At 41.8% G+C, this 26,593-nt stretch overlaps 1 protein-coding gene across 1 annotated transcript in view; it reads right to left on the bottom strand.

Annotated features, from left to right (window-relative positions):
* The window catches only part of USH2A (usherin), a 452,818-nt gene that overhangs the window by 261,835 nt on the left and 164,390 nt on the right, over positions 1-26,593 (bottom strand). Inside the window, exons 28-32 of the mRNA XM_060273280.1 lie at positions 24,408-24,681; positions 21,771-21,974; positions 21,589-21,669; positions 17,448-17,633; positions 1,204-1,317 (exon numbers count right to left, since the gene is read on the bottom strand). Of these exons, the coding sequence (XP_060129263.1) occupies positions 1,204-1,317; positions 17,448-17,633; positions 21,589-21,669; positions 21,771-21,974; positions 24,408-24,681 (859 nt within the window). The remainder of the gene's footprint in view (positions 1-1,203; positions 1,318-17,447; positions 17,634-21,588; positions 21,670-21,770; positions 21,975-24,407; positions 24,682-26,593) is intronic.

Below are 26,593 nucleotides of genomic sequence, written 5' to 3'. Positions count from 1 at the left end.
TTCCGGACATGCGTAGACACAACTTTCGAAGCCAGCGTCGGCCATTTTTGGTGCCCATAGATGGGCAAAGCGACACCAGAAGTTGCGTCTATGCCAGAAGTTGCGGCACCGGCTTCGAAAGTCGTGTCTACACATGTCCGGAAGTGCGTAGACGCAACTTCTGGTGTCGCGCGGCTGCCGGTCCCGGATTCTGCAGTCCGGGACTTGCCAGGTATGCTGGGGTGTGAACTTTGTCTCCTTAGGTAGTGAGTCAGCATCACCTTCTGCTACTGCATCACTTGAAGGTAAACTTTGTTGAAGGTAAATTCTTAAAAGAACATCATTCATATAGTAATAGAAGAAACAAAGAAGGTTGTGTTAACTTATGGGCCTTCTTTGAAATAATATTAGGGCCAGATCCTTCTTTCTGTTATGGTAGCATAAATTTGCCATCAAGAAAACAAACAATTTTGATTTCATGGGGAAAGCTATGTACTGGTGTAATTTTACAGTCTGGCTCAAGTTATTTTCTTTTATGTTTAAGATAAATATTCTTTCTAATCTTTTGAGAACCCTTTCCTCAGTAATTGATACACAGAAGAAGTTACTGAGCTAGTCTCTAAAAGCAAAACCCGAACATAATTTCTCTTTCTAGCTGCTCTTGAGCTTAATACCAGCTTCAGAAATGATAATTTATGCTTGCAACTTTTAAGTTTCAAGTACAACAGATTAATAAACGGCCCAATTGGCATTTTGAGGTTCCATCAGGCTGAAATAATTGTTGCCTGTGCTGGTGTTTAGCAGTTAAAAGAGACCATGGAAATCAACCATTTGATTCTCAATTTCATACTGTGCCATACAATCAATTCTTTTTAGTCAGACTGTCTCTAGATTTACTTCTGAGCCATAGTAAAATGAGGAAGCTTTCATTAATCTTTCAGATGCTTCATATTAATGACAAGGCTCTTGCATGAACAATGTAACAGCAATTAAAAAGCCCATTAATCTGCATTACAGCTATTAAAGATGCATGTCATTAAAGGGTATGGAGTTTGATTCATTTTAGCACCCCCCAAAAAATGGAGCAATTATGGTCTGGCAATGCACTTTGTCATCAAATTAGGTTGGGGTTTTCCAGCAAATGGCTTTGCAGCATTTAGCTCCTCTCCTATTTTATTATTCATGACTGAAATGTGGAAGTCAAGACCTTTGAAATTACTTTACCTTCTTGTGGAGTGGAGATGTTCAAGGCATGCGAGCTCTCAGTACAGCCAGCCAAAGTGCAGGCCGTTAGGGTTACAGCATACTTTGCAAAGGGCTGCAAGCCTGTCAGGATGCCTGCAAAAGAAATAAGCAATGCTTTGTGGAGGTGTGTACAGTATGCAAGGATCACAGAACATTAAGATATGCCCTAAGATAATTTAGCACAATAGCGAATCTAGTTGTACATCATATGTTTACAATAGACAGGGACAGGTCGAGTCTCATCTGAGAAATATTGATAGCCTTGCTGTAAAACTTCCCCGGAGATTTCTCAGAGGTTTTGCTCAAGCCGGATGTTCCGATTTAATCTTTACCCTAATTAGAAATTCTGAAACTTAACACATGGAAGGAGAATCAACAACAGTGCCCACTGGCCTCATCCCTGACCTCCCTATATTAACCGGTCAGTACATCTGATTCTGTGCACACTTTCGGCACCCTGCGTTTTAAAAGGATGCAGTTTGCACGTGCAGAAATTAGACGTGACATCAATAGCATAAATGTAATTAACATGTATCGCTTTTGTTATGTAAACACCAGCCACAGGAAAGTCTAAGCAAGGTCTTGTGGGGGTGGGGAGAAATTTCGCTTGAAATGCAAACAGACATTTGGGAGAGGAATGTTGGTCAGGATCACAGCTAGGAGGAAAAGAGTCAAGCTTCCCTTGCCCACCTGCAAGACTTGGAGGCTTTACTGTGGCAGCTACTTACATAAGAAAAATGTCTGCGTTAATTGCATTCAAAACATCTACTTTAGTCCAGAACCTATTGATGCAGGTTTTGTGCAGAAGGAATAATCAATATGTGGAGGTCAGGGCCACAACTGGTGGATCCAGTCCCAATCCCCCATTCACACATTGATTATACCTATTGATTTATAATGCCTGATTCAATATTTTTGCTTTAGGTTAAATTCAGGGGCAATCTAGGGTTATGCAACCCAACCTCCCAGCCCATCTAAATCCCTCCCCCCACTTCTCTAAAAATTCACTTGACGTGAATATTTTGTCCAAAGAAGAAGCCCTATTGCCTCCAACTTTTGCTTCAGGCACAATTCATTTTGGCTAGTCTAATAACCATAGGAAAAAATTATGGGAAATTAATTAGTTACAATTATTTGTCCAGTTTTTATGGGCTACTGGAGCATTTTCTCTTCTCCTTTATGTGCTTTTCAGACTAAAGTAAACTAATTTTTCAACTTGGTCCACTCAGCCTCACTCTGTCTGCAGTGGTCTCCGCAACAGCACAGCCTGGCAAGAGGGCCACATCTGCTGATTTCAACCCCCTCCAGCATCACAATTGGGATTGCACTTTCTCTATCAGTCTCTTAGCTGCTACACTCTGGGCCAAATGACCAGTGCAAAACCAGAATTGCTCTCCACTCTCCCAAAAGCAGCCACTGAGGTTTAAATAGATATGTTTGTGTACACACACCACATCTGTGGTGAAAAGCGGCCCACCAATTTTATGGATAAATATCACACCATATCTAGGTACATAGGAAACTACCTTATAGCAAGTTCCATCTTGCTTGATTTTGTCTACACTGACTGGCAGGGGCTTTCCAGGATTTCAGACAGCGGTCTCTCCCAGTCCTACCTAGAGATGCCAGGGGTTGAAACCTGAAAGACTGTGACCATCTGCATGCAAAGCAGAGGCTGTAGCCCTTCCCCTATGTTACCACGTCTACCGGCTCCATCCACATTTAGGGATAGCATAGCATGCTAATGGTATGCACTGATCACTGGTGCACTTATTGCTACACATGAATAGACAAGAGGTGTGCTAAGTGCATTTAAACCATGATGGGATGCGACTGAATCATTTACTAGAAAAACAGATTTATCTGTGGGCTGAGCCATATAAATCAGACCTCTGTGTTAATCGATCAAGAATTAGTACCACCATTTGGTTTCCAAGCATGATTTAGAAACCCCATTTTACCCACATCTATTAATTGAAAGAGTAGCCACCATTTCTTTGTTCTTGAACCACCCTGGTTGCGAATACACAACAATGTGTTTAAATGATGCCCATCTTCTCATCAATCCCCAATGGGTGAACTTGCAAGGCAATCAATCAAGGCAGAGTAGTGTTACACCAAATATTTCTTCTGCATTTTTTGGCCACTCTGCCATCAAATATGACCACTTCGCATTTCAAAGGTTTGTCAAATTTATTTAAATTCAATCACTAGGTTAATACAATCTTACTGGTGGGGAGGGGGAGCTTTCACCCTGTCCTGCAAAACCAATGATATTCAAAACTGGGACATATACCAAGAACTATAATGAGCCACAATTTAAACCATCTTTATCACTGACCATCTCTTAAATATTGTTCAATGCCACTTAGGAATTTTGAACAAATAATTGTTTCACTTAAAATATTATACGGTAATTCTACAGTAAACACTTGCTATTTAATAAATTTTATTTTAAAAAATACAGTAAGAAAAATCTTTATATTTGAGCTGCATTTCATATACTGCCTAGCTGTTGTGATTTTTCATTAAGAATGGAATGTAAATGAAATTTTAAAAACCACAGCCTGATGGTACAACACTGCTGGTTTTTCTTCATTTACTTCAGATAAATCAAAATAAGGCCTCAAGGTTTGTCTTCCGAAACAGATACTAAATTAAATATTACTAATGATTAAACAGGGGCTATTTTAATAAAAAAAAACTTGCTTTGCATACCAAGTGGACCTCTTGTGCTAGGTGTGATTTCGGTTCGCCGCTACACTCTTAACTTTACATCCATATTTAACAAATGACATTATTCAGTTTCATGGGGTCACTGTGTCAAAATGTCTGTGTTGGAATTTTAATTTATTTCCAAAGGTTCCCTTCACTGGCCAGAAAGAGTGGTACCTTCAATTGATTTACTGCCTGTAATCTACCATGTGGGGTTTTTTTTAATAAAAAAAAAAGACGAACGTTTGCTGTGACGTAATAATTTTTTAAAGGAAGAACCTGCCTGCATTGCAGTAGTATTATACTGCAAAGATGACAAGGGATCAGAGTACTGTTGTCACAAACTAAAGGTTCAGTGATTAAGGCAGAATTTCATAGATATAGCTATTCATATGCAGTGGTTTTTTTCTTTTAAAAATGTTTAGGGGTACTCTCATTTTGACTCAAGAAAATCACCATTTTATAGTTCAAATTGGGGGAAATGAATACAGTAAATGGACAAAAGTACAAAGATTCACAAAATGTTTAGCAGTATGTGTACTTCTGTGTACCCCAAGAAAAAAGCACTGTTCATATGTATGGTATTTTTGATTTTTATTCTACTGTTTATTAATTTTGTTATGCTTTTATGAGTGTTTATGTTTGACAAATTATGTAAATTAACATGTATACTCAGAAATAAACTTCCTTCCCGGAAACTGGATCTATATTACTGCATCCTTTAAAAAAACTGAAGTTAACAGTTAACTGCTTGGGAAGTCATAATTATCTGAGGATGATGATGATGAAGAAGATTATGATGATGGGTTTTATACATGCACACATACACCATTTTAGTCCCAATGCTACTCTGCAATCAACTCAATTACAATCCACATTCTAGCTAGAAATGTGCTCATTTAGCTTTTTAAAAATATTGTGTAGAGCTCTGTAGGTGTTGTTGGTGAACTCTAGCATTTGGGCATAACTGGATATTCACAGGGCAATATAGAACTGACCAAAATTCAAGACAAAGTTTTTGGGGGCCCCACATCCAGTGCTTCATCATCTACTCAGCTGTCATAACTAATGCATGATTATGTTTTAAGATAAAAGTTCTTTCTAAAACCCACTACAAGTACCTATGACAGTCTCAGAATATTTTCATAACAATGCATAATTTAATTTGCTCAGCTATAAATTAATGTGGGTGTACATCAATGAGGATCTTAGTTATGGGGCTGCTGACTTTGTACTGCAGGATAGGCAGGCGCTGAGTATAAATTTCACTGACTGACTGGAAGTGCAGAGGAAATGAGTGGGTAATGAGAGCAGAGCAGCTAGTTCTTTAATTGAATTAAAAGCTGGGTGACACCAATGCAGACACCTGTCCAATTACAGACAGGCCAAGGTGTTTACCATTGCTGTACAAGCGATTTGAAGATGACAGAAATCTTTCCGCCCACAGATTAACATAATGAAGGAGAACAGATTACAGTGGATGCTAGCCAAACAGCTAGGTTGGCAGCTGAGAGAGGAGGAAAAAGTACCTTACTGAACTATGTAAATAAGAAGTGTACTTTTTTCATACCTACCAACTGCAAGCATTTGTGTGAGAGAAGGGGTGTAGCCAGAAGGGGCAGACGCAACAGATTCCCCAAGACTTTATTCAAAGTTAACTCATTTCATAATCACATCTGATCTACCAAGCTTTAGACAGCTGTGTGTCTTTAGGTATTTTCTGCCCACTGCTGCCCATTTTTTAACATCCTTGTGGTAAGGAACATGGCTATCCTTCAAAATCCACATCTTTCTGAATTGTCCTCAAGCCAAAAGGTGTGCACAAAAATTCATATATTAATTAAAATAACATACAAAACTACATTTTATTATGAAAAACGTGCATGCGAATGCATATGAACTGAATTCCCAAGGGACTTTTTAACTCCCTGTTTTAAAATAACAGCTTGTGCTGTTTAGGTTGTGTAAGGGTGGTGGGGGTGCTCTCCGCAAGAAATGGTGCCGATCACTCAAAGCTATACATATTTCAGGTTTTATTTACATATGTACAAAGCAGCAGACATCATTCACCCATCTGTACTGTCGGACTCAGATCCCGGAAGTAACTTTTGGCGGGTTCTTTTCAAGCATAAAAATTTAGGCAGTCCTAATCTCCGCCTCTGTGTTTTACGTTTCCACTCCTGCCTCTCCCTGGCTGACGGAACCTGAGTAATCTCCCCCTCTGTTCCTGAGCTGGTGGTGGTGCTGAGGCTCCTGCTCAGCATCCTCCAGCCCTTGCACTCCCTGGCTACTTCCTGCCACGCCCTCCCCTTCTCCTACTACTATTCCCTGTCCTTCTTCTCCCAGCCATTCCTGCCCAGCCTCCTCCGCCCTCTCTACCCTTAAGGTCTCGCTGGGCAGTGCCCTGACAGGTTGCTACTAGATTGGAACCAAGGGCTGCAACACTGAAGCCAGGGTGGGGAACCTTTATCAGCCTAAGGGCCACATTACCTTGTGAGGAACCTTCTGGGGGCCACAGACCAACAATGAAGGCAAACACAAGAGAGCAATGGATGTGACTCTTATCTTTGCACAGTGAGCTAATTATAACCATGCAAAAGTTAGCTCCATCCAGCAAGCAGAAGGCATTAGCACAGCTCAGGGGCACATTCCAGCCAGGCAAAAGCACTCAAGGAAAGCTTGGTGCAAGGTTAGTAAAGTGTGTGGCCTGGGATGGGGACATGGCTTAGGGGGAGTTCTGAGAGCCAGACAAAAGGAACTGGAGGACCACACCTGTCCCCCTGCATTGTAGTCTCATGCATATTAATGACACTTACTGGTACCAATTAACCACAAAGGCCCATTCTCATGTTGCCACCCTCTGAACCTCTCATGGAGGAGGCACATGAAGAAGGGCTTCAGATGATTGTCACCAAGTCTGGCTTGGTTAACATGGGGAGAGGAGGTCCTTGGGGTATTGCAGGCCTGAGCCATTTAAGGGTTTATATGTCAAATCTAGCAATCTGAATTGGGCCCAGGAACTAATTGGCAGCCAGTGCAGTTGAGCCAAGATTGGGGTTATATGTTCAAACCATCTTGCCCTGGTGAGCACCCTGGCTACTGAATTCTGCACCAGCTGAAGTTTCCAAACTGACTGCAGAGGCAGACCCACAAATAACGTGTTGCAGTAATTTAACCTAGATCAGCATATTGCTGACAATGTACTCCAAACCTCTGGATGACCCCAAACAGCGGTTTCATGTAGATGGTTAATGGGATGGGGAATAAATCAAACCCTGAAGGTTCCACAGGGCTGAAGAACAGTCCCCAAGAAACAACCATCCAAGTAGGACTGGAACTACCATAAAGTGATGTCACAGCCCCACCCCCATTTGAGGTTAATCTGCTGTAATAGTGCATGCAAGCAATTTTATCCTCATATTGCTTTGCAAACAAGTCACAGTGAGCTACCATCAGTTCTGCCACCTCCTTCAGGCCAGATTGTAAGGGGCCCCTCACTATCCATAAAAGCTCTGTGCCATATGGCACAAAGAGGATGTAATAGAGGCAGCAAAGTATGTATTCTTTGCTGCCTTCACTGCTACTAGGTAGGCTTGATGATGAGCCCTCAACCAGAGTTTGATTGCATTTGATTCGTGCTGTCTTCCACTTGCATTCAAGCAGTCTCCCAGCTAATTTCCTTGCCCTAAACTCTGGAGTATACCGGGAGTCAAACGGGCTCCTTGAAGCTGGAGGTGGCTCTCAGAGACTATCGTGATAATGGCCCAAACCATTCAGATGTTCTAGAGGTTGGACAGAGCTTAAAGAGGAACACCAGTCATATCAGTTGGAAAATCTCCCAGGGCCATCTGGAAACCCATTTGATCCATCAGCCTCCAAGAGCAGACCATCCTCATAGGTCCCCCTCCTCTACAAAGGGAGAAGGTGCTGAAAGCCTACATCTCAACAGGAAGTGATTTGACCATGACAAGGGGCTGATGTCAATACTCAAGCCCATGGAACATGAGACTTTTGCATGCAATAGAGTTATGGATTTGACCTGAGAGGGGTTTTGAGGGCACAATTTAAGTAGATTGATCATTGCTGAGGGGTATTATGTATGAGGGATTATATGGGGGCTGGGAATCCAAGCCAACCTTACCCCACCTCTAACTTGTTTTATTCATAAGCTACCAGCTCTCTCATCATAGTCCCCCATAACATCATCACAGAGTGATACCCAGAGTGAAGAAGAAGAAAAGCATTGAAATGGGCTGCAAATAAATGAGAGGGTGGGTGGGGAAAAAGACAGAAAGGCAGCAAGTATTTGAGTGGAATTTTGCTTTCCCTTTAAAAGCCCATGTAAAAATTGTCAGAACACAAAAATTCAGTGCAGCTCTATATAAACTGCAATGGAACCCCAAAGCTCAGTAACATCAAACCACAAAAATATCATTTCCTATTTAAAACGAAAAAAGCACATTCTGACATTTTACTTTTTTTGAAAAGAGAGGGGGGAACACACATGCAAATATCACATTTAAAGGTTTGGTTCATGCATTTGCTTATGTGCTGCAGATAACTGAAATCCTGTGTTGTTGCTTCTCCTTTTTAACCCCACCACTGTGGTGAGTCACACTTTGTTGGTGTTAAGCGTTAATGCAAAATGCATTAGCGCTTAGTGGTGAGATCTCTGGATCGGCTGGTTCCAAAGAGCTTAATAGAGAAGCCAACACTCCAGCATTACATGGGATGCTAACACTTTGAAAACATCAATAATGCTTACTTTATGCTTATTGAATGCACTTTCAAACTGCTCCCTCCCATCACTGGAACATTAGAGGGAAGTTCTATGGTTCCATTTCTGACCCTGCTTTGACATCTGTTTATCTTCAGTTGCATTTACATTAGATTCACTGATGGCTCATATGCCCCAAATATACACATTTTTACAAAGCAATTTCCCCTAATATAATGCATATTGTAAGTTTTCACTAATATATTCATTTCAATGCACACTTTACCTCAACACATGCATGCTGGTACGCATTACATGGCTGAAGAATGGCACTGCAAAATTTAGAAAAATGTGAACATTGAAGGTTGGCTGTGTTTCACTTCAGATACAGTTATGGAAAGTGCAAATTAGATAGGTGCACCTTAAAATGTGATCTGAATTGAATTGCTCCCCCATCCCAAATCAAGATGGAACATTTATTTAAAGGACCAAAGTGCATTATTGGACACATGGACTGCTCTGTGCCAACCAATGAACAAGCAAACATTGTAGCTATTGCTAGAACAAGTTTGGGTTTTTTTGCATCAGGTTTGTCTTACATATGGTTGCGTAATTAGTAAACACTGAGAGCAAAGATTGTTTCCCTGACATCTTTTGAGCTCACATATTTGAGGGGGTATAATAAATCTCTCCTCTCACCATGCTTGTCCTAGGCAAGGACAATGGACAATTACATTCTCTGCACTGACTGATGAATGTATGAAAATGATTGTTCTTTCTTGCTGTGAATGTCACTCAAAAGTGGCTAGTAGAAACTGGAGCAATGATGGCATGGCACTTCTGTCTTCTATGTCTCCCTAAAGCATATTTCTCAATCTGTCCACAGGGTGGTGAAGGGAATGCAGCCCTGGAACTTCCACAGTAATGGTCGGTTCCTAATCAACACAATATTAATAAAACAGTTTGGAGACCATTACAGGACTTCCTTGGATTAGTGAAACCATGATTTCACTAATGTATTTAGATGTATGGCCCTACAACAGGGCTAATATCAATGTAATTTAATCATACTTCTATGCTCAACTATAAGTAGAGTCAACCACACAACAGTTAACACCAGAGTATTGGGAGGCGTGGTGGAGAAGAAGAAGCCTTTTATCAGAATCCTATGCTTCTTAGGGGTCAGTCATATCCAACCCAACAATAGTGAAAAGTTATAACTGCAAAAAAGGTTGCCCAAGTTAAACACTGCCGTAATGCAGATATTGATATTGTGCAGCAATTGGATGCACAAAAGCTGATTCCTTTTGGAATAAAAAATGTCTAAACCCATCTTTACCAACCAGAACTTATTCAAAACAGATGCAAAACAATCAAAGATACATCCAGAAAGTTGTGTACTGTATAAATCAAATGCATGATCAAGCATAAGTTCTTCTTCTTAAATACCGTATTAGCCCGAATATAAGCTGCACCTTTAACATTCAAGGGGGAGAAAGAAAAAAAATACCTGAATATAAGCCGTTCCTTAAAATTTCACAGGCACTCACACCCATAAATGGCGAATGCAGAAGAAAATCCTACGGGTATCATTGCTCCCGGGCTGCTTCGGGGGGGGGGGAGTCACACCGCTTTGCTGGCAGACTTCCCCCCTTCCCCCTTCTTTTTGGTGGCTTGGGGGAGGTTTGGGAGCTGCGGGCGGGCTGGGCACCATAGCCCCGTGCTCCCGGGCTATTTCCTGAGGCGGAGCCACACTGCCTTGCCAGCAGCCTTTTCCCCTTCTTTCTGGCAGTTTGGGAGAGGCTTGGGAGCCACGGTCAGGGCGGGCGCCATTGTCCCGCACCCCTGATGGCCCTCGTGGTGGCATCCTGAGCGGGGGGGGGGGCACTCTCCATTCCAGCCTTGGAAAGCAAGGCAGGGCCACTGACCTAGGGCAGCTGTTTCAGCAGCGATATAGTAAAAGCCAATTTTTGTAAGGTCGTGAATATAAGCGACACTAACTTTTCACAGTCAGAATTTGGGGGGAAAGTGCAGTTTATATTCAGGCCAATGCGGTATATAACAGAACATAATTACGATCAGAGCAAAAATCAAAACTCTGTCTCTCCCATAGCCTGCATTAGCCTGCATTCAGCCTAAGGTTACAAATCATTAATGGCCCAGGATACCTTAAGGACCCAGGAGCTTCTGGGCTCTTGATTCACTCCAGTCTCCTGCCCATGGCGCAATCCTGACAGTAGCACTCCACCAAGGATATATAGTCCTTGGCTGCCCAACCCCTACCCCTGACACAGAAGTCTATACCTTGAGGCTTGAACCTCCACCTCCTGTTTCCCTTTGCATTGTGCTTTCCCACTGAACAATTAGACTACACAGAACACTGCCTGCTGTGAGCTCATTGTTGTACCGGTAGCTTTTATTCTTCTTTGTGTACATGGCCCCTGCTCTCACCCTTCTCCTTGACAAAGAGAGACCTCTATACAAATGTGAGAGGCATTATTCCCACAGCAGCATTCCAACCTTTCTCATGGGAAGCATCCAGAGACTCAACTACATTAGTAAAGAAACAGCAATTTGAATGCGCTATAAACGTGCAACACCAAATGGCACTAGAGAGCAGAAAATTTTAAAACACGATTTTCCAAAGAGATTTTTTTCTTTTGTTATAGCAATCCAATTTCTGACTTATTGATAGCATTTTTTTTCCTGTGTCTAGATCCACACCAGGTTGCTCATCTAAAGATTTCTACCTACAGCAGCATGGGTAAGATGCATAAATATTATATATTATTTCTATGTTATTTCTATCCCATGCTTTTAAAAAAGTGACTTATGTATTTATTGTTTAATTATTTCTTCTATATTTCACCCTGCTGAACACCCTGAACAGTGGCTCTTCTAAATAACTAAATAAAAATAACCCTGGTGTCCTGGGTTATTTTAGACCACAACAAAAAGCAATTGGATGATCCTTATTCTGCAAGTGAGGACAATGCACAAATATTTCACAGATAGATAAAAGGGAAGGAGACAAATTATGGGAATTTTGATTTGGCAATGCTGATTTTTAGATTGTGCATTAGATGATACAATGGTAAATACTGGGTATCAAGCAGGAAAAGCATTTTTCCACTTGTCTGACTGCAGATCTGATTCACTGAGGCTTGAAATCTCATTTGCAAAAGAGGCAAAGTTCAGCTGAAGAAAAGTCCAGGAAAAGTATTCAGGAAAGTCATTTCCCCCTCTGGCATACAGGCATATGAATCTTCAGAAGATATCATATAATTAGCCATACATGTATGACTTCCTAGAATAACTGCATCACAGTATAGCCACTATTGTATTTCTATTGCACTGCAGTTTCACATACACTCAAGTCTCAGCAATACACACACACACACACACACACACAAAGTTCCCTGTCTGATGAGAACTCACTACTCTGGAAGATGTACAGTTGTCAATAAATATTTGTGCTATTTTTTTTAAAAAAAACTACTGCCACAAAACACACTATAGAAGGCTGTTTTTCAAGGATACTTCATATGTTAACTTTTTTCGAATATGGATAACCCAAGTGAGAAAAGAAACATGTGTCTTGCATCCTAGAATGAAAATGGAAATCCCTGCTTACAGAGGCTCTGGAATTCAATGAACTTGTACTTTCAATATTCCGCTATCCATGCACTCATCCCCTCATCACAAAGCAGAAGTGGAGAACCTGTGACCCGCCAGATGTTGCTGAACCGCAATTCCCATAATCCCTGGAGCTGATGGGATTTGTAGTTTGGCAACATCTGGAGGGTCACAGGTTCCCTCTTCCTGCCACTGAGAGAAGACACCAAGTACATTGATGAGATCCTGTACTGAAACAAATGCTAGATCTCCCTGGCCTTACAACATAAACCCTGCAGGGTCTCCCCATGTCCATTAAGTATTTTCTCCCCCCACTAAGAAGGAAGCATGAGCATCTCACACCTCTTCCTCATTGTCTGAACAAGGCGTACAGTCTTTGCTGGTTCATTTCTAAAAACAAACAAACACAGAGAATGAAAAAGGCAAACCATATTTTTAAAGTACAATCTAAAAAGTAACAACTGTCTTTTCAGTGTTAGCCATTTATGAAATATACACTCCCTGTATATCCGCTTTAGGAGATTTAAGTTGATTTGCAGCCTTTTCCTTTAAAATAACAAAACATATTTTCAACTGAAGCAATCTTCTCCACCAAGGAAACAAATGCTTCTAGCACAGGTAAGCCTGCCCTTATGGCTTTCTGATTTATTGGCACAACCTGAGCTAACAGCCAGCAGAGTTTCAGTTCCTGTGAGGTTTCCCATGTCCTCTGCATTAACTCATGTGTTAGTAGGTGGCCACCTATCTAACGCATTTCCAAACACCTGCAGACCTGCCCAGCTGTGCAAATTGCTTTGCAATCAACCCGCAAAAGGCAAGCAGGAGAATTCACATCTGAAGACCACTGGATTTTTATCAGCTCTTAAAAAAATTAAGTTGGCCAGAATTCTGCTACAGGGTTTCTATAAGATTTAGGCAGAGAGCTCTACCGAAAGCTCTGAGATTAATAATGGCTATACCATAGCAGAGCTAACCTTGACAACTATGCTGACTGTGAATTATTATACTCATGGCCAGCCCAAGCCATTTTGGCATCTGAGGCAAACCACAAAATGGTGTTGCTGCCCCCCCTGCCAGGAAAGAATGGGTGAATGAAGAACTGCATCAGGAACAAAGGGGAGGGGAATAAAGATCTGCACCTGAAAACAAGGAGAGGAATCAAATCAACCTTATCCAATGGTTGAAGGAGGAACCAAAGGCCTGGTCTGGTGGTCTGCCTGCTCTAAATCGCACCGGGTAAGTACGGACCCCCCAGGAAACACCAGAGCAGGGGTCCTCAAATTACGGTCCATGGACCAGATCTGGCCCACCAGGGTCCTGAACCCGGCCCACCCGGCAATTGCAGAACCCACTTCCGTGCACGACCTCTGCATCCAGCCCAACTTCCCTCACTAGCCCTGGCGAAGCAGCCAGGGGGAGGTGTGGCTGGGCGCAGCTTAAGTGGCGGCATCGCCGCCTATGGGGAAGGCAGTCGCGCCACTGTGCAGCGCCGACACCTGTGGGCTGGTCTCCCTGCTCAGCGCCATCCCTTGCCTGGCCTGCATTTGCATTTGCAAATGGCAGTTGCATTTGCAAAAAAACCTTACTTTTTTCAAACTATAGTCTGGCCCCCAACAGTGTCTGAGGGACAGTGAACTGGCTCCCTGTTTAAAAAGTTTGATGAGCCCTGCCCCAGGGGGTAGCCCTCGCCGGGAGGAGACCGGCAGTGCCTCCTATTCACCAAGAGGGCGCAAGGCGGCAGACCTGGCCTCCATGGAGTGTGCCACAGCTGTCACTGCTACCATGGCAGCAGCACAGGCAATATTCCTTGGAAGCTAGATCTTCTGCCCCGTGGATCCTGCAACCTGAGGCCATCACCTCATCTTGCCTAATGGGTGGGCTGGCCCTGATTGAACTTAATTTTTAACCTAATTTATTTACTGCCTTTCAGTTTGCAAAAGGGGCACAGGGTAGTTTACAATATTAAAACAACATTACAAAACTAGTGAGCACTAACTAAAGGAGGTAGGAATTATAACAAGTGGAAGATCTGGAAGAATAAGATCTTAACTGCACAAGTCAATAGTGAACCTTTCTTAGGAAAGAAGTTTCACAATTTGGGTGTTGTAATTGAGACGGCCCAGATTACATTTATGGGCACAGCTGTCACTTCACACACACCTTGTATTCACATTAAAGTAAAGATTACCAATGTTATCAGTTCTCATAAATAGGCATGAAATCTTGCCCCTGTTCCCCATTGATGGATCCTTTTCTTGGGTTTGTTCATTAGTAACTAAGGAAGCAGTTTTATCATGCAATTTTCACATCAATTTTCACATGCAAAAATTGTCACTTGTCTGAAAACACCCCACAGGTTGAACAGAGTTAAACATGTTTCCTTCTCTCTTTCTCTTAATAATTTTTTCCTGAAAAGTTATTTCAAACATATGACTGCCCCTCATGTATATTATAGGGACCCAGGTGGTGCTGTGGTTAAACCACTGAGCCTAGGGCTTGCTGATCAGAAGGTCGGCAGTTCGAATCCCTGTGACGGGGTGAGCTCCCATTGCTCGGTCCCAGCTCCTGCCAACCTAGCAGTTCGAAAGCACATCAAAATGAAAGTAGATAAATAGGAACCGCTACAGCGGGAAGGTAAACGGCGTTTCCATGTGCTGCTCTGGTTTGCCAGAAGCGGCTTTGTCATGCTGGCCACATGACCTGGAAGCTATACGCCGGCTCCCTCGGCCAATAATGCGAGATGAGCGCGCAACCCCAGAGTCGGTCACGACTGGACCTAATGGTCAGGGGTCCCTTTACCTTTTACCTTTACCATGTATATTATATTCCCTCAGCAATGGACTATGTTACTCAAAATACTTTAAAAACTCAGTTATCAAAATGCTTTCCCTTTTCAGCTGCAAGCAGTTTTACATAATGATATTTTATTTACAGAGATAGAGTCTGCATATTCTAATTAAATATTTTGCATATATTAAATATTTACCTAAAACATTTAACCTTCCAAAATAACTTCACAACTTTGGGAATTCTTCCCAGACTGGGTATGGGTAAATTGCACTCCAAAGAACTATGTAAGGCAGCTTTTGGTTATTATTAATCATCTTTTTCATGTTCCATATCAACCCTGGGCTGAGACTGAGATTAGGTTCAAAAATATTTTGTAATATGTATGGGTAAAAAGAATTAATTTTTTAAAAAAGAATATATATATTGAACATACCAAAAATAACTTTTTGAACCCTAGGCAATGATGAGATCCTGATTTTAATGTCACCTAAATTCAAAACTTCTTTTTCTGTTCCCTTGATGACTGATACCTTTTAAATCAAGAACAGAATCAATGACATAAACTGAGCAATAAGTAGAAAATGCTGCTGTTTGTTCAGGATTATCTTGTGGATATCAATAAGGAGAACTGTCATTCCCCAAATATTTGTGCTGACAGAATCTTTTCATGTGAATTTAAGCAAACATCAACTAAACAGGTATAAGCACATGGCTGAACTGAAAAGTCCTTGAAATACATCTGCTTGACCAACAGTGCTCTCAAAAGTTAGCTTGCTGACTTTTAGATCTGATTACTCCATTATACAGAAATCAGTAAGATGTTTTTACTGTATTAATAATGGAGAAATAAAATGATATTGCCACATTTATTTTAAACTACTCATTTGCCAGCAAGGGGCTTCTGGAAAGTTGAAAGCTGCATAGCCCCTAACCCCTTTCAAACGTAGCTAAACCACAAGACAAAATACACAAAAATTAAAGCACAGGACTTTTTAGCCAATCAAAACAATCACTACCAGCAGGTCCCACCAATAGCCACCATCTCCCACCCAAAGAAATAGCCCAGGTAGGGCGGTGCACTCTTTTGCTCATTCCCCTTCCCTTTTTTCTGTGTAAGAAGCCTCAGAGAGAAAAACCAAACAAGAAGAGAAGACTCCCTGGAAAAGACCCTGATGCTGGGAAATATTGAGGACACAAGGTAAAGGGGATGACAGAGGACGAGATGGCTGGACAGTGTTCTCGAAGCCACCAATGTGAGTTTGACCAAACTGCGGGAGGCAGTGGAAGACAGGAGTGCCTGGCGTGCTCTGGTCCATGAGTTCATGAAGAGTCGGACATGACTAAATGACTAAACAACAACAACAAGGAGGGGGGATGGGGCACTGGATCCCTCCCTGTCAATCAAGCCAGCCTAAGCCAATCAGAACCATGCATTCTTCCTGTGTTCACAAGCCAATCAGAGCCATCACTTCTTCCTGTGGTGTCATCTGCAGTATAGTGGTACAAACTCGGGTTACAAACTTAATTCGTCCAGGGGTCTGTTCTTAACCCAAAACCATTTTTAACCTGAGGCGTGCTTTCGCTAATGGGGCTTCCCGCTGCCACTGCGCCGCCAGCACACGATTTTCGTTCTCGTCCTGGGGCAAAGTTCACAACCCAAAATACTACTACCAGGTTAGCGGAGTTTGTAACCCGAAGTGTTTGTAACCCACTGTATGTGCCAAAGAAAAATATTTTACGGTAGAAGCATTGTTTACGCGGCCGGGGGGGGGGGGGGAGAGCAAGCAGGCGGCCCAAACGTGTATGTGTTTGCCTTCTTTTGCTTACTAGAATCCTTTTTTAATCTTTCTGCCTATTTTCCTTAAGGCCCTGTGCCCTCCCCGCTTTCTTTGGATCTCCCTTCCCTCCTGACATCTTCCTGCTTCTCAAACATAAAAGCTGAAAAGGATACTCCAGACGAAAGAGAAGACATCCTCCAACACCAAAGCAATTTCCAATCCTGTTATTCCTAAGGGGCATTGCCTTGAAAACAGAAGGAAATTCGTGGAATATTGCCCAAACAACATGAGCCAATAAGCCAAAGCAGGCCATCTTTTACTCAGTGACCCATATACAGGCTTCCAGGTCAGGCTTCCAGGTCAGGCTTCCTCCCCTGTCTGGGCAATAAAGAGATGGGTTGTTCCTCTTTGTGTATTTGCCTTCAAGCTGTCCTCCCTCTGGCTTTGCTTCACCCAGAGACATGTTCTCTTTCTCTCATACTCATGAAAACACCAAATTATTTTGCAGTGTCTGAACACAGTTGCTCATCTCGCCGCCACCAACAGATTAAAAATACTGCTTCACACACATATTTATTGGCATGTACCTGTGAATGCACTAGCATTAGAAATCTCCGTTCTGACAGTAGGTATGCTGGGATCATCTTTGCTGGACGCCTTTAGAATGTACTTCTCAATTACACCTTTGACCCCAACTGGTTCGTCCCACGTAACCTCAGCGCTGTATCCATTTATGCTGTGAGCTTGTGAGGGTGTCGGCACGTTTTGCGGGACTGTGGAAGGATAAAAGAGGAACAGAGAAAACAGCAGTCCTAAGAAGACTGTTGCCCCATTCTTCACTTTTAATAGTTGCAGTAAATCAGATTCGCCATTAGCATAAATACAATTTATTAGAGTTGTAACTTTCCAGCATTGATTTAATATGACTGCACATCTTGAGCCATTCACTTTTAGCTATATTTCAAAACCATCAGAACTCCATCTACATAACATTCTTCTTTGTCTAGTTCAGGTTTTCAAAATACATTTAATGTATCAAACGTGTTTGAAACGTCACTCACAAGGGAAGGGGGTGGACTGTAGAAGTTTAAACAATATAATGTTGTATCCAAGCAAGAACAGATAATTAGACTATTGTTATACACTAGCATTTGAAATTTCATTGCTGAGAAGTAAAACTTTTGCTAAAATGATGTCTTTTTCTAAACAGCTGGAGTTTCATATTTTCAGGTTCCCAAATTACAAAACCTAGAGATATTACATGCAATCTAATTCTGTATTATCAATGGATGTGTGTCTATTAATGTCAACAGATGGTGCATTGCAGGGACGTAAGTTATAATTAAGAAGGAAACAAAGCTTAACATTTTGCAAGACCCTTTGCTTTGGGTCAGTTCAAATAATAAAGTACAGGTTGCTGCTTTTTGTTTTGTTTTGTTTCTTTATAAATGAAGGTGATTAAAATAACTTTCAAAGCACAGCTCGTGTAAGTCTTGCAACCCTTGTTGTTGTTGTTTTTTAAAAAAAATCTTATTTCCAATAACTTTTAACTATTTATTAGATATTGCTATATCAAGTAAAGATCTGGCCAGAAACAACTTCATCACAGATGACTGCACAATGGATGCCAAGGAAAGGCCCAAGGAACTTTATGGCAGGATGATGGATGATAGTTTTGCTATAAATGCATGTGTACTCTAGAGTCCTGGTGATTAGGACTGCTGTAGCCTCTCAGCATCAACTGCCCCTCTTTTACGCCCTGATACCTTAAGACTCGTTTAAAAAAATAATCTGGTAGGTGGGTAGTCTGTGTAAGGGGCATCAGTATGCTAAATTTCAAAGTGTTTGCCTATGTTTCTTCCGGAAAGGAGCAATGATCCACGTGCAAATCTTCAGGTTGCTGACAATACTACATTAATATATTGATTTTATTAGTTCTAAAATGTATCACAGGGCAAGGTAAGGTACTGTATAGCAGATGGTCTTCTCATAAGGGACACAACAAAACTGACTCAAAAATAATTAAATAGTGCAATTATTTCCCAGCCCTTGGGAACATGTAGCTGTTCCGTGCTGTGGTCAGATTGTAAATATAAATTTATGGTCTGAGTTACTCTGGTCAGACAATTAGGGCAAAAATATGGCTGCAGTTGCTCGCTCTGGGATGGTCGACCACATGGTGGCATTAAGCTGTATAAGCAGCACATTTGCAAGTCAAAACTCTGCTTTGGTAAAAAGCATTGGAAAGCAGCTTTTTGTGATGCAGGAACATTATACTACTAATTTGCAAAGAGACTGGTGATTGCGGAGGTCATATACCAGAGTGGTTTCAGCATTTTATGACAATAATTGAAGAAATCAATTCAGTCCAAACAATACTGCAACAGTTCATGCAATAAAGGGAAATCAGAAAGTTTTGGTTCAAAGGCACTGCAAAATGGCTGCCCCAAAAAGTAAATCATCTTTATATTTTCAGCTTGAAGCCACAAGGTTGGAGAAAAAAATGTCTTCCCAAAAGTCTCTACCTATTATCACTTTCACCACAAAATTCAAGCAAGATGGGGGTGAGGCAAAGGCAGATTTAGGGTGGTGTGGTCCCACTGGGTGCGAGGAGGGTGCCTTCTTAAAGTCCAGTACAGTGGTACCTCTGGTTAAGAACTTAATTCGTTCCGGAGGTCCGTTCTTAACCTGAAATTGTTCTTAACCTGAGACACCACTTTAGCTAATGGGGGCTCCTCCTGCCGCTGTGCCACCAGAGCAAGATTTCTGTTCTCATCCTGAAGTAAAGTTCTTAACCCAAGGTGGTATTTCTGGGTTAGCGGAGTCTGTAACCTGAAGCATTTGTAACCTGAAGCATTTGTAACCTGAGGTACCACTGTAAGTGCTTGCCTGGCTTCAGGAAGATGTATGAGGACTCTGACAAAGTCCCAGACAGGGCAGTCTCGAGCAGGTCGCACGCCCTGGCACTGAGGGGCGAAGATCACTCCGGCGCCCCTGCCCTTGCAGGGCGCAGCATGGCGCCTACCAGCCCGGCGCCCTGGTGCACCGCGCCACCGGGGGTCAACCTAGAGCCGGCCCTGGTCCTAGAGTTCTTCTGCCTCCTTCTGAATGCTGAGCAAGCACTTATTAGTGTTTGGGAATGAGTTAGGAGGCCTCTAGGAGGCCTGCCAGAACCTTGTGGCTGCTCCTCAAAGCCTGGCTTAAGCCTGCACTGCAAGAGCAGGGTGGAAGGGAATGGCCCCTTCCCAACAGGAAAGGGAGAAAATTCTCTTCTGAAACATTTTGTATCAGTTAATACTGAATGAAAAAAATCTTGTAGGGTTCATATGGTGGGCGAAGGAAGGGCTCACAGAGGTGGACTGGAAGGACTAGAAACCAAGCCTATTGCCTCTTTCAACAATAGCTTAGGATCAAGTTACCTAAGGGCCACCTTGTACCTTATATCCCTTGGCCCTTATACTGTGTCATCTACAGAATGGATGCCTGATGGTCTCATTGTTATCATATTTATTATGCAAACTAAGGCTTTTAGCCTAGTGACACCAGTACTTTGGAACACATTCCCCCTACCCCAACACTGAAATCAGAGTAGCACTCACAATTGTATTTCATTCCCTGCTTAAAACATTATCAACAACTGTTTTGAAGAGAACTAATTTGATTCAATATTGTTCATTTGTTCTGTGTTTTATGATTTAATAATTTTATGATGTTTGAACTTTTTATTGTACACCACCCTGAATTTTTGCGATACGTTGGCAGTGAAGAATCACTCTTATAAATAAATATTAAAATAAGTTCCAGCAATAATAAAGCTGAATCCACTATGGCAGTGGTTCCCAACCTTTTTTTGGCTATGCCCCACCTAAGCATCTCTAAAATCCTGATCACTCCCATAACATATAATTCTTATTATTCAAAAAGTCAACTCCTATTCATGTGGAGGAAGCCTAAAAGGTCATTGACTATCAATAACTCATTATTGAATGGCCCCCTTAACAATCAAATTGCCCCCCTGTGGGCCGTGGGCCCCACATTGGGAACCAAGGTACTAAGATGTCCACAAGTTTTCACCCTATTTGTTGTGATATATTCAGTACCACCAAATATTCTCAGGGTGGTGCTGAGGTTTTCCAACAATTCAGGGGGAGCCTGACTTTCCGCCCCAATGCTTATCTTTTTGCTCAGTTCTATCAATAATTGTACTTGCCAGACATACGTATTTGTCAAATTTCTAACATTTGTATGGATCATGTGTGGCCTTGAACCTATGAAATTGGGCTACACCACTAAAATTGATGTTTTATCTATAGGGATTAATGTATATGTATATGTATAATCCCTCCCCAAAAGTCTCTGCTCAGAAAAAAAAATTGGACAAGTGCCCACAAAAACAAAATTATCATCTGGCAAGTCAACACATAGCTTAAGATGCTTTTTAAAAAATATATTAAAATCAAGAAATATATGAAATATATGGACCAGAATATAATTCTGTTTTATATGTGCTGAAGCCCACTAAAAACAACTGTCGTAGCATATTTAATCCTACATTGAATTGTAACCATGGTATTTCAAGTTCGAAATAACAACTGTAAGAACTGGGCCAAAAGCTTCTTTGATTTCAGTGTGTAAGTTTTGGTGTGTCTTCTCTCTTTCCACAATAAACATTGCCATTGCTACCAAGCCAGACTGGAAACAAGAACAAAATGCAGAAATGTTAATTACCTGATTCTCTTGTGCGACCACGGTCCCAGGCACTATATACAGTTCCTCCTTCATTAGAAGCAATTGTCCGGTACAAATATTCTTGCAAGAGAGAGGGGGGGTGTATAAATGTGAGAATAGAACAGTAGAAAATGAACTAAAGTCACACAGCTTTTCATATAAGGAAGAGGCCCGTGTGGTACCTGTAAATGGCTGTAGACCACTCTCATAAACACTCCTTTCTTTTCCTCGGTACACTAGGATGGAGTCATTCCCCCTGCAGTTAACAGCACTGTCAGTTGATAGGCATCCGTCCAGATTGACTCTGACAGCACTGCTGGACACAGATGCCAAGTTAACGACAGCACCTCGTGTAAATTTAACATCCTTCATGCAGCCACCAAAACCTAGCAAATAGTAAGGGATTAGTATCACATAAAGGGCTTCAGTTGTTAATTAAGAATCATGTTTTGCTTCTTGCAGTGCTACATTTCAGCGATAAGGAGAGCTAGATGTAAACGTTAAACTTCAAATTATGTTTGAGAAATGATTAAAAAATATTTAAGCTGATACAGAGCTATCATTCCTGAAGTTCTACCGCACTGAAATGTACACCAATTATCCAACATTTCAGGCGACATGGAAAAACCTTAATTTTGCCACTTGTCAGCATGCATTCACATCAACAGGTGCAAAATATTGATTTGGGAGGAAACCTATCACAGATTATTCCTATAATATGTAACTTTTATGCTATTTGTAGTTAAATGCTGTTATCATAATAACAGAAGCAGTGTGAAATGGCTATTTTCACAACATGAATATTCACACGTGCTTTACAGTCTAATTATTGTAGCCATAATATAAAAAATTGAAAAGTACTTGGAATGCCTTGCTCTAATTGGGTAATAGTAGGTGGGTGGGTATCTGTTTGCTTTCATTTACCTAACTCCAACTTGAAATTACATACTGAGCCAATGTGGGTAACTAACTAATAATTGCTTTTATTAGAGCAAAGTCACTTCAGGATGAGACCATTTGCAGTGGGAAAATTGGGGGTGAAGCACGGACACCTTTCCCACCTCTACGTTTCCAGTTGCAAAGTGAGCAAGGCACATCTTAAGAAAACTGTAGCTGTTTATGTTCTGAAAAACTACCCAAAAGCAGCTTGTCTACAACAAAAGCAATCCAAATTGTGCTTAAAACATCCATAATGTTTATTTAGGCATTTAAGTAAAGCAGAATAAGCACACTGCAAATCTGAAAGGCACACATGAATCAATCAGGTGACACACCCACCATTCAGATTTGTCATGTCCACCCCTGTGTAGAAGCGCTCCCAAACATAGACTGCCTTTGCCTCCAGTGTCTACGTCTTCTCCATCCATGATGTTCCCAAGTTGAGCTGGAAGGTCTGTAAGGAGGCTTCTTAGTGCCTTTGGCTAGGCATGCTTAGAAGTCTCCCTTCCACATGTGCCCCTTACATACTTTTTACCCTCACACCTTCGGCCCAACACAGCTATTGGCAGTATAGCATTGTTACTTCCTACCTCCTGGTGGCCTGCTTTGGAATTTATCAGGAGCTTCTGCAGCAAAGGCCAAATACAAATTGCTATAAATCTAATTTGTTATAATTTGGCAAATAGGATATAAAATGCAAAGCCCTGGTATAGCCCTAGGCTTCTGAAAGTTTACTAGACAACCCCTGGGTCTAGGATCTCTAGAAGCCCCAATCAAAAAGCCCCCAAAATGTCTATCCTCACTTAGCGGTCTGGCTGGGATGAACAGAGAGTACTGCTAGAATCTGACTCTAAGCTTTGCTACAGCTGCCCACTGCTCAGTGTACAAGAAATACCAACTGTGGTGTACAACAATCTCAGTCATCTACAGCAAATGTACCCATGGGTTAATGTTTGAAATTAATCTAACATACCACTGTGTCTCTCTAATATCAGGGCAGCCTTGTTAAGAGCAACTATTGTTTCTTGTTAAAGGAGAAGGCACGGGAGAAATTCTTTAAAATTTAATTGTGCACAATTAGCACCCATGTGACCGCTAACATGTGCACCATTTTCAGTGTTGAAAGGGGATGGGGTAGGGGCAGAATAGGGCAGAATGGACTTGCATGCATTCTGCTGACGCGTGCGGCCAAGCCCATCCTAGCCATAGAGGCTAGTGGCGCGGAGAACCACGGCGCCGGGTGCTGGTAGGGCGGCAAGTGAGCGCAGGGTTCCGGCGATCTGGCCAGGACTGCACTTCACTAGCTGAGAGGCTGTGCGTCTCTCTCCTTCTCCGAGGACTCTGCACTGTGCCTCCTTCTCGTTTCCCCAGTCGAGCTTCACCACCAGCGTGCACACAGCGCCCAAGCAGCTCTTGCTGGTCCCGTGGTGCGCGCGCTGGTGGCGAAGCTTGACTGAGCGGAACCCAGCGCTGGGGAAACGAGAAGAAGGCGCAGCGCGGAGTCCTCGGAGGTGGCCTCCCGCTGCTGCCGTAGTCCGCTTGGCACTCCCGGGCCCTTGGAGAGGCACTGGAGGGGGGCGCTGGAGGGACCTAGTGCCAGGGCGCTGGATGGGCTTAAGACGGCCCTGCATGCGGCAGCCAGGAAGAGAACCCCTCATATAAGTTGGAATTCCCCTGTATAAAAGAAGTATTTCACAAATGGTGGGGATTCCTTCCAATCCTTGAAAGCTGGCTCCAGCTTTGGGGAGGCCCTTGGGCAAGTTCTCCACTTGCTATTTCTGCATGCTATCTACTTGACCAAACTGTATAATTGCTCAGCAAGCTGCCACAATATATGCTATCCACTTCCAGACATGTTTCCTTCCCTTGTAGTAACATACCTTGTTCTAATCCCAGCTCTTTAAAGACATTCTGGACCTCATCTGGGATTCCGCCAATGTAGACTGGAGAGTTTACAAACAGCTGGTCCAAACCAGGTTCCACCACATGTTCTTTCAATTCATTTACACTTGCTGAAACTACAAACCCTCCTTTCTTCAGAATAACTTTATTCCATTTTCCATCGCAATAGGACAAGCCTAACCAGAGATTCACATGTGTCAAAATAATGCCATTGCTTAGCAGAAAAGACAAGACTCCGCTTTTTAGTTCTGCCTGTAGTTCAAAGTTGAAACAGAAAAGAAAGAATTGATGACAGCAAAGACAAAAATGCATTTAAGCAATGGAAGAAATGTAAATAGTAGCTAAATAATATTCATTAACATTTCAGTGACAGTGTTGGTCCAACAAGAAGAAACACAAAATAAATATTTTTTTTATCAGCACAATTAGGGTGCAATCATATGGTCCATGGGATGTGATTTGGCAGATTAGGAGCTCTGTCCATGAATGTGTCCTTGTTGCAACCATTCCAACTGAACCAGCAGAAATGATTTTTCCCCAACAGGAAAAAAAAGCCTTTAAAAGGTGAAGAGAGACCATGAAGCCCCTCCTCACTTTCTTCCCTGCTAGTGTAAGTCCAGTAGGGATTTGACAGAGCTCTGCCCATGTTTAAAAACAAACTGCAAGCTTTAAATCACATGACACTTCCTCAGACAGATTGCTTTGGGTGGATAATTACAAACCTGGGTAACCTATATCTCACTATTTTTCAGTCTCAAGGTAAGGAAATTGAGACAAACATGCAGCACAACCCAATGTGTGTTTACTCAGAAGTAAGTCCCACTGGGTTCAGGTAAGTGTCTGTAGGATCACAACCTTAATTGTGCAGGAAAATGAGCACATCTGAAAAATGAGCACCATCTGAAAAATGTGTGTTGTTCTAGGGATATAGCAAAATGCATAATTGAGTGTCCACTAGTATTGCAGGGTCTCTTCAGGAAAAGAAAAGGCTAAAAAGTAAGCCATACATATATCTGTAGTAGAGACCCTAAGACAGCTGGATGGCACCACCTTATACACCTCTTTCCAGCAATCCCTCCAGCCAAGCTAGTGCCAAACATATTGCTTTGCTTTGCTTTGGACCACATCAGCAAGGCTGGGGGAGTCTTGCCGTCTGGGCAGCCCAGGACATTCATACACATTGCCCTGGCTTGCACCCCAGGGAAGGTCACTTCAGTGCTGCTAACACAGCGATTTGGCTTCACCCACAGAGGCACACTCCATTCTCTCTCGAGACAGACAAATGCCAACAAGTATTTTTAGAATGTAGAACTGCTCTAGTCAGAGTTAAGCACTTTAAAATCCCATTTATTTTGATAGAAGCATTAAGCACATGCTATTCTTCTTTCAATGAAATCAACAGAACTTAAAAAGTATTAACTTGAGCTGATCATGATCTTTATTTCTAATCTGTGTGTAACTAGCTTATGACTTCATTACTGAGATTTGCATAACTGATGGGAGAAAAAAGACTGACCTAAAGTATGACTGCATCTTCTAATCATTTTACAAAATGGGAAAATATGTATTTGCCAACTGTAATATGAAGAATATTATGACTAGTCCATTGAGAAAGAAATTCCAGATCTGCTTAATCTAACTGCTAACTTTAAATTTAGTGTACTGAATTTTAAATATACATGATTTATGCTGGTCCAAAAATAATATTGCATATTTTTGGAAATGTCTGAAGAAATTGGTTTTTTTAAAAAAAATATAATGGGGTATATTTGAGGGTATATTTATGAGTCGGTTTATCTAATATAAGCACGCATCACCAAAATGTTCATTTTCTAGTTAAATTGCCTGCATGATTTCAATAGTCAACACTGCCTCTTGTTTGGGATGCAGTGGTAAGTATATTTTGAGATTCTAAATTGTCCAGCTCAGGGGGGAAATGACATTTAAATAAGGTTCTTTGTGAAAGAAAAGGATTAATAAGGCCACAGGAAAAACAGACATTTCAGCATCCATGCCAAAATCTTATTATGTGAAATAAAGAGGGCAACTTATGATGTGCATTATCTTTTCTTAAAGATACACTTGTTTAATAAATATCATCATCTTGTATCATGTATCAATATTACCAGATAGGCAGATAGAATATATATTTAGTTTTTTTTAA

This window comes from Zootoca vivipara, chromosome 3, assembly GCF_963506605.1.
Source record: "Zootoca vivipara chromosome 3, rZooViv1.1, whole genome shotgun sequence".
NCBI lineage: Eukaryota > Metazoa > Chordata > Lepidosauria > Squamata > Lacertidae > Zootoca > Zootoca vivipara.
Note: the sequence above shows the minus strand (reverse complement) of the source record. Positions and strands in the feature narration are given on the sequence as shown.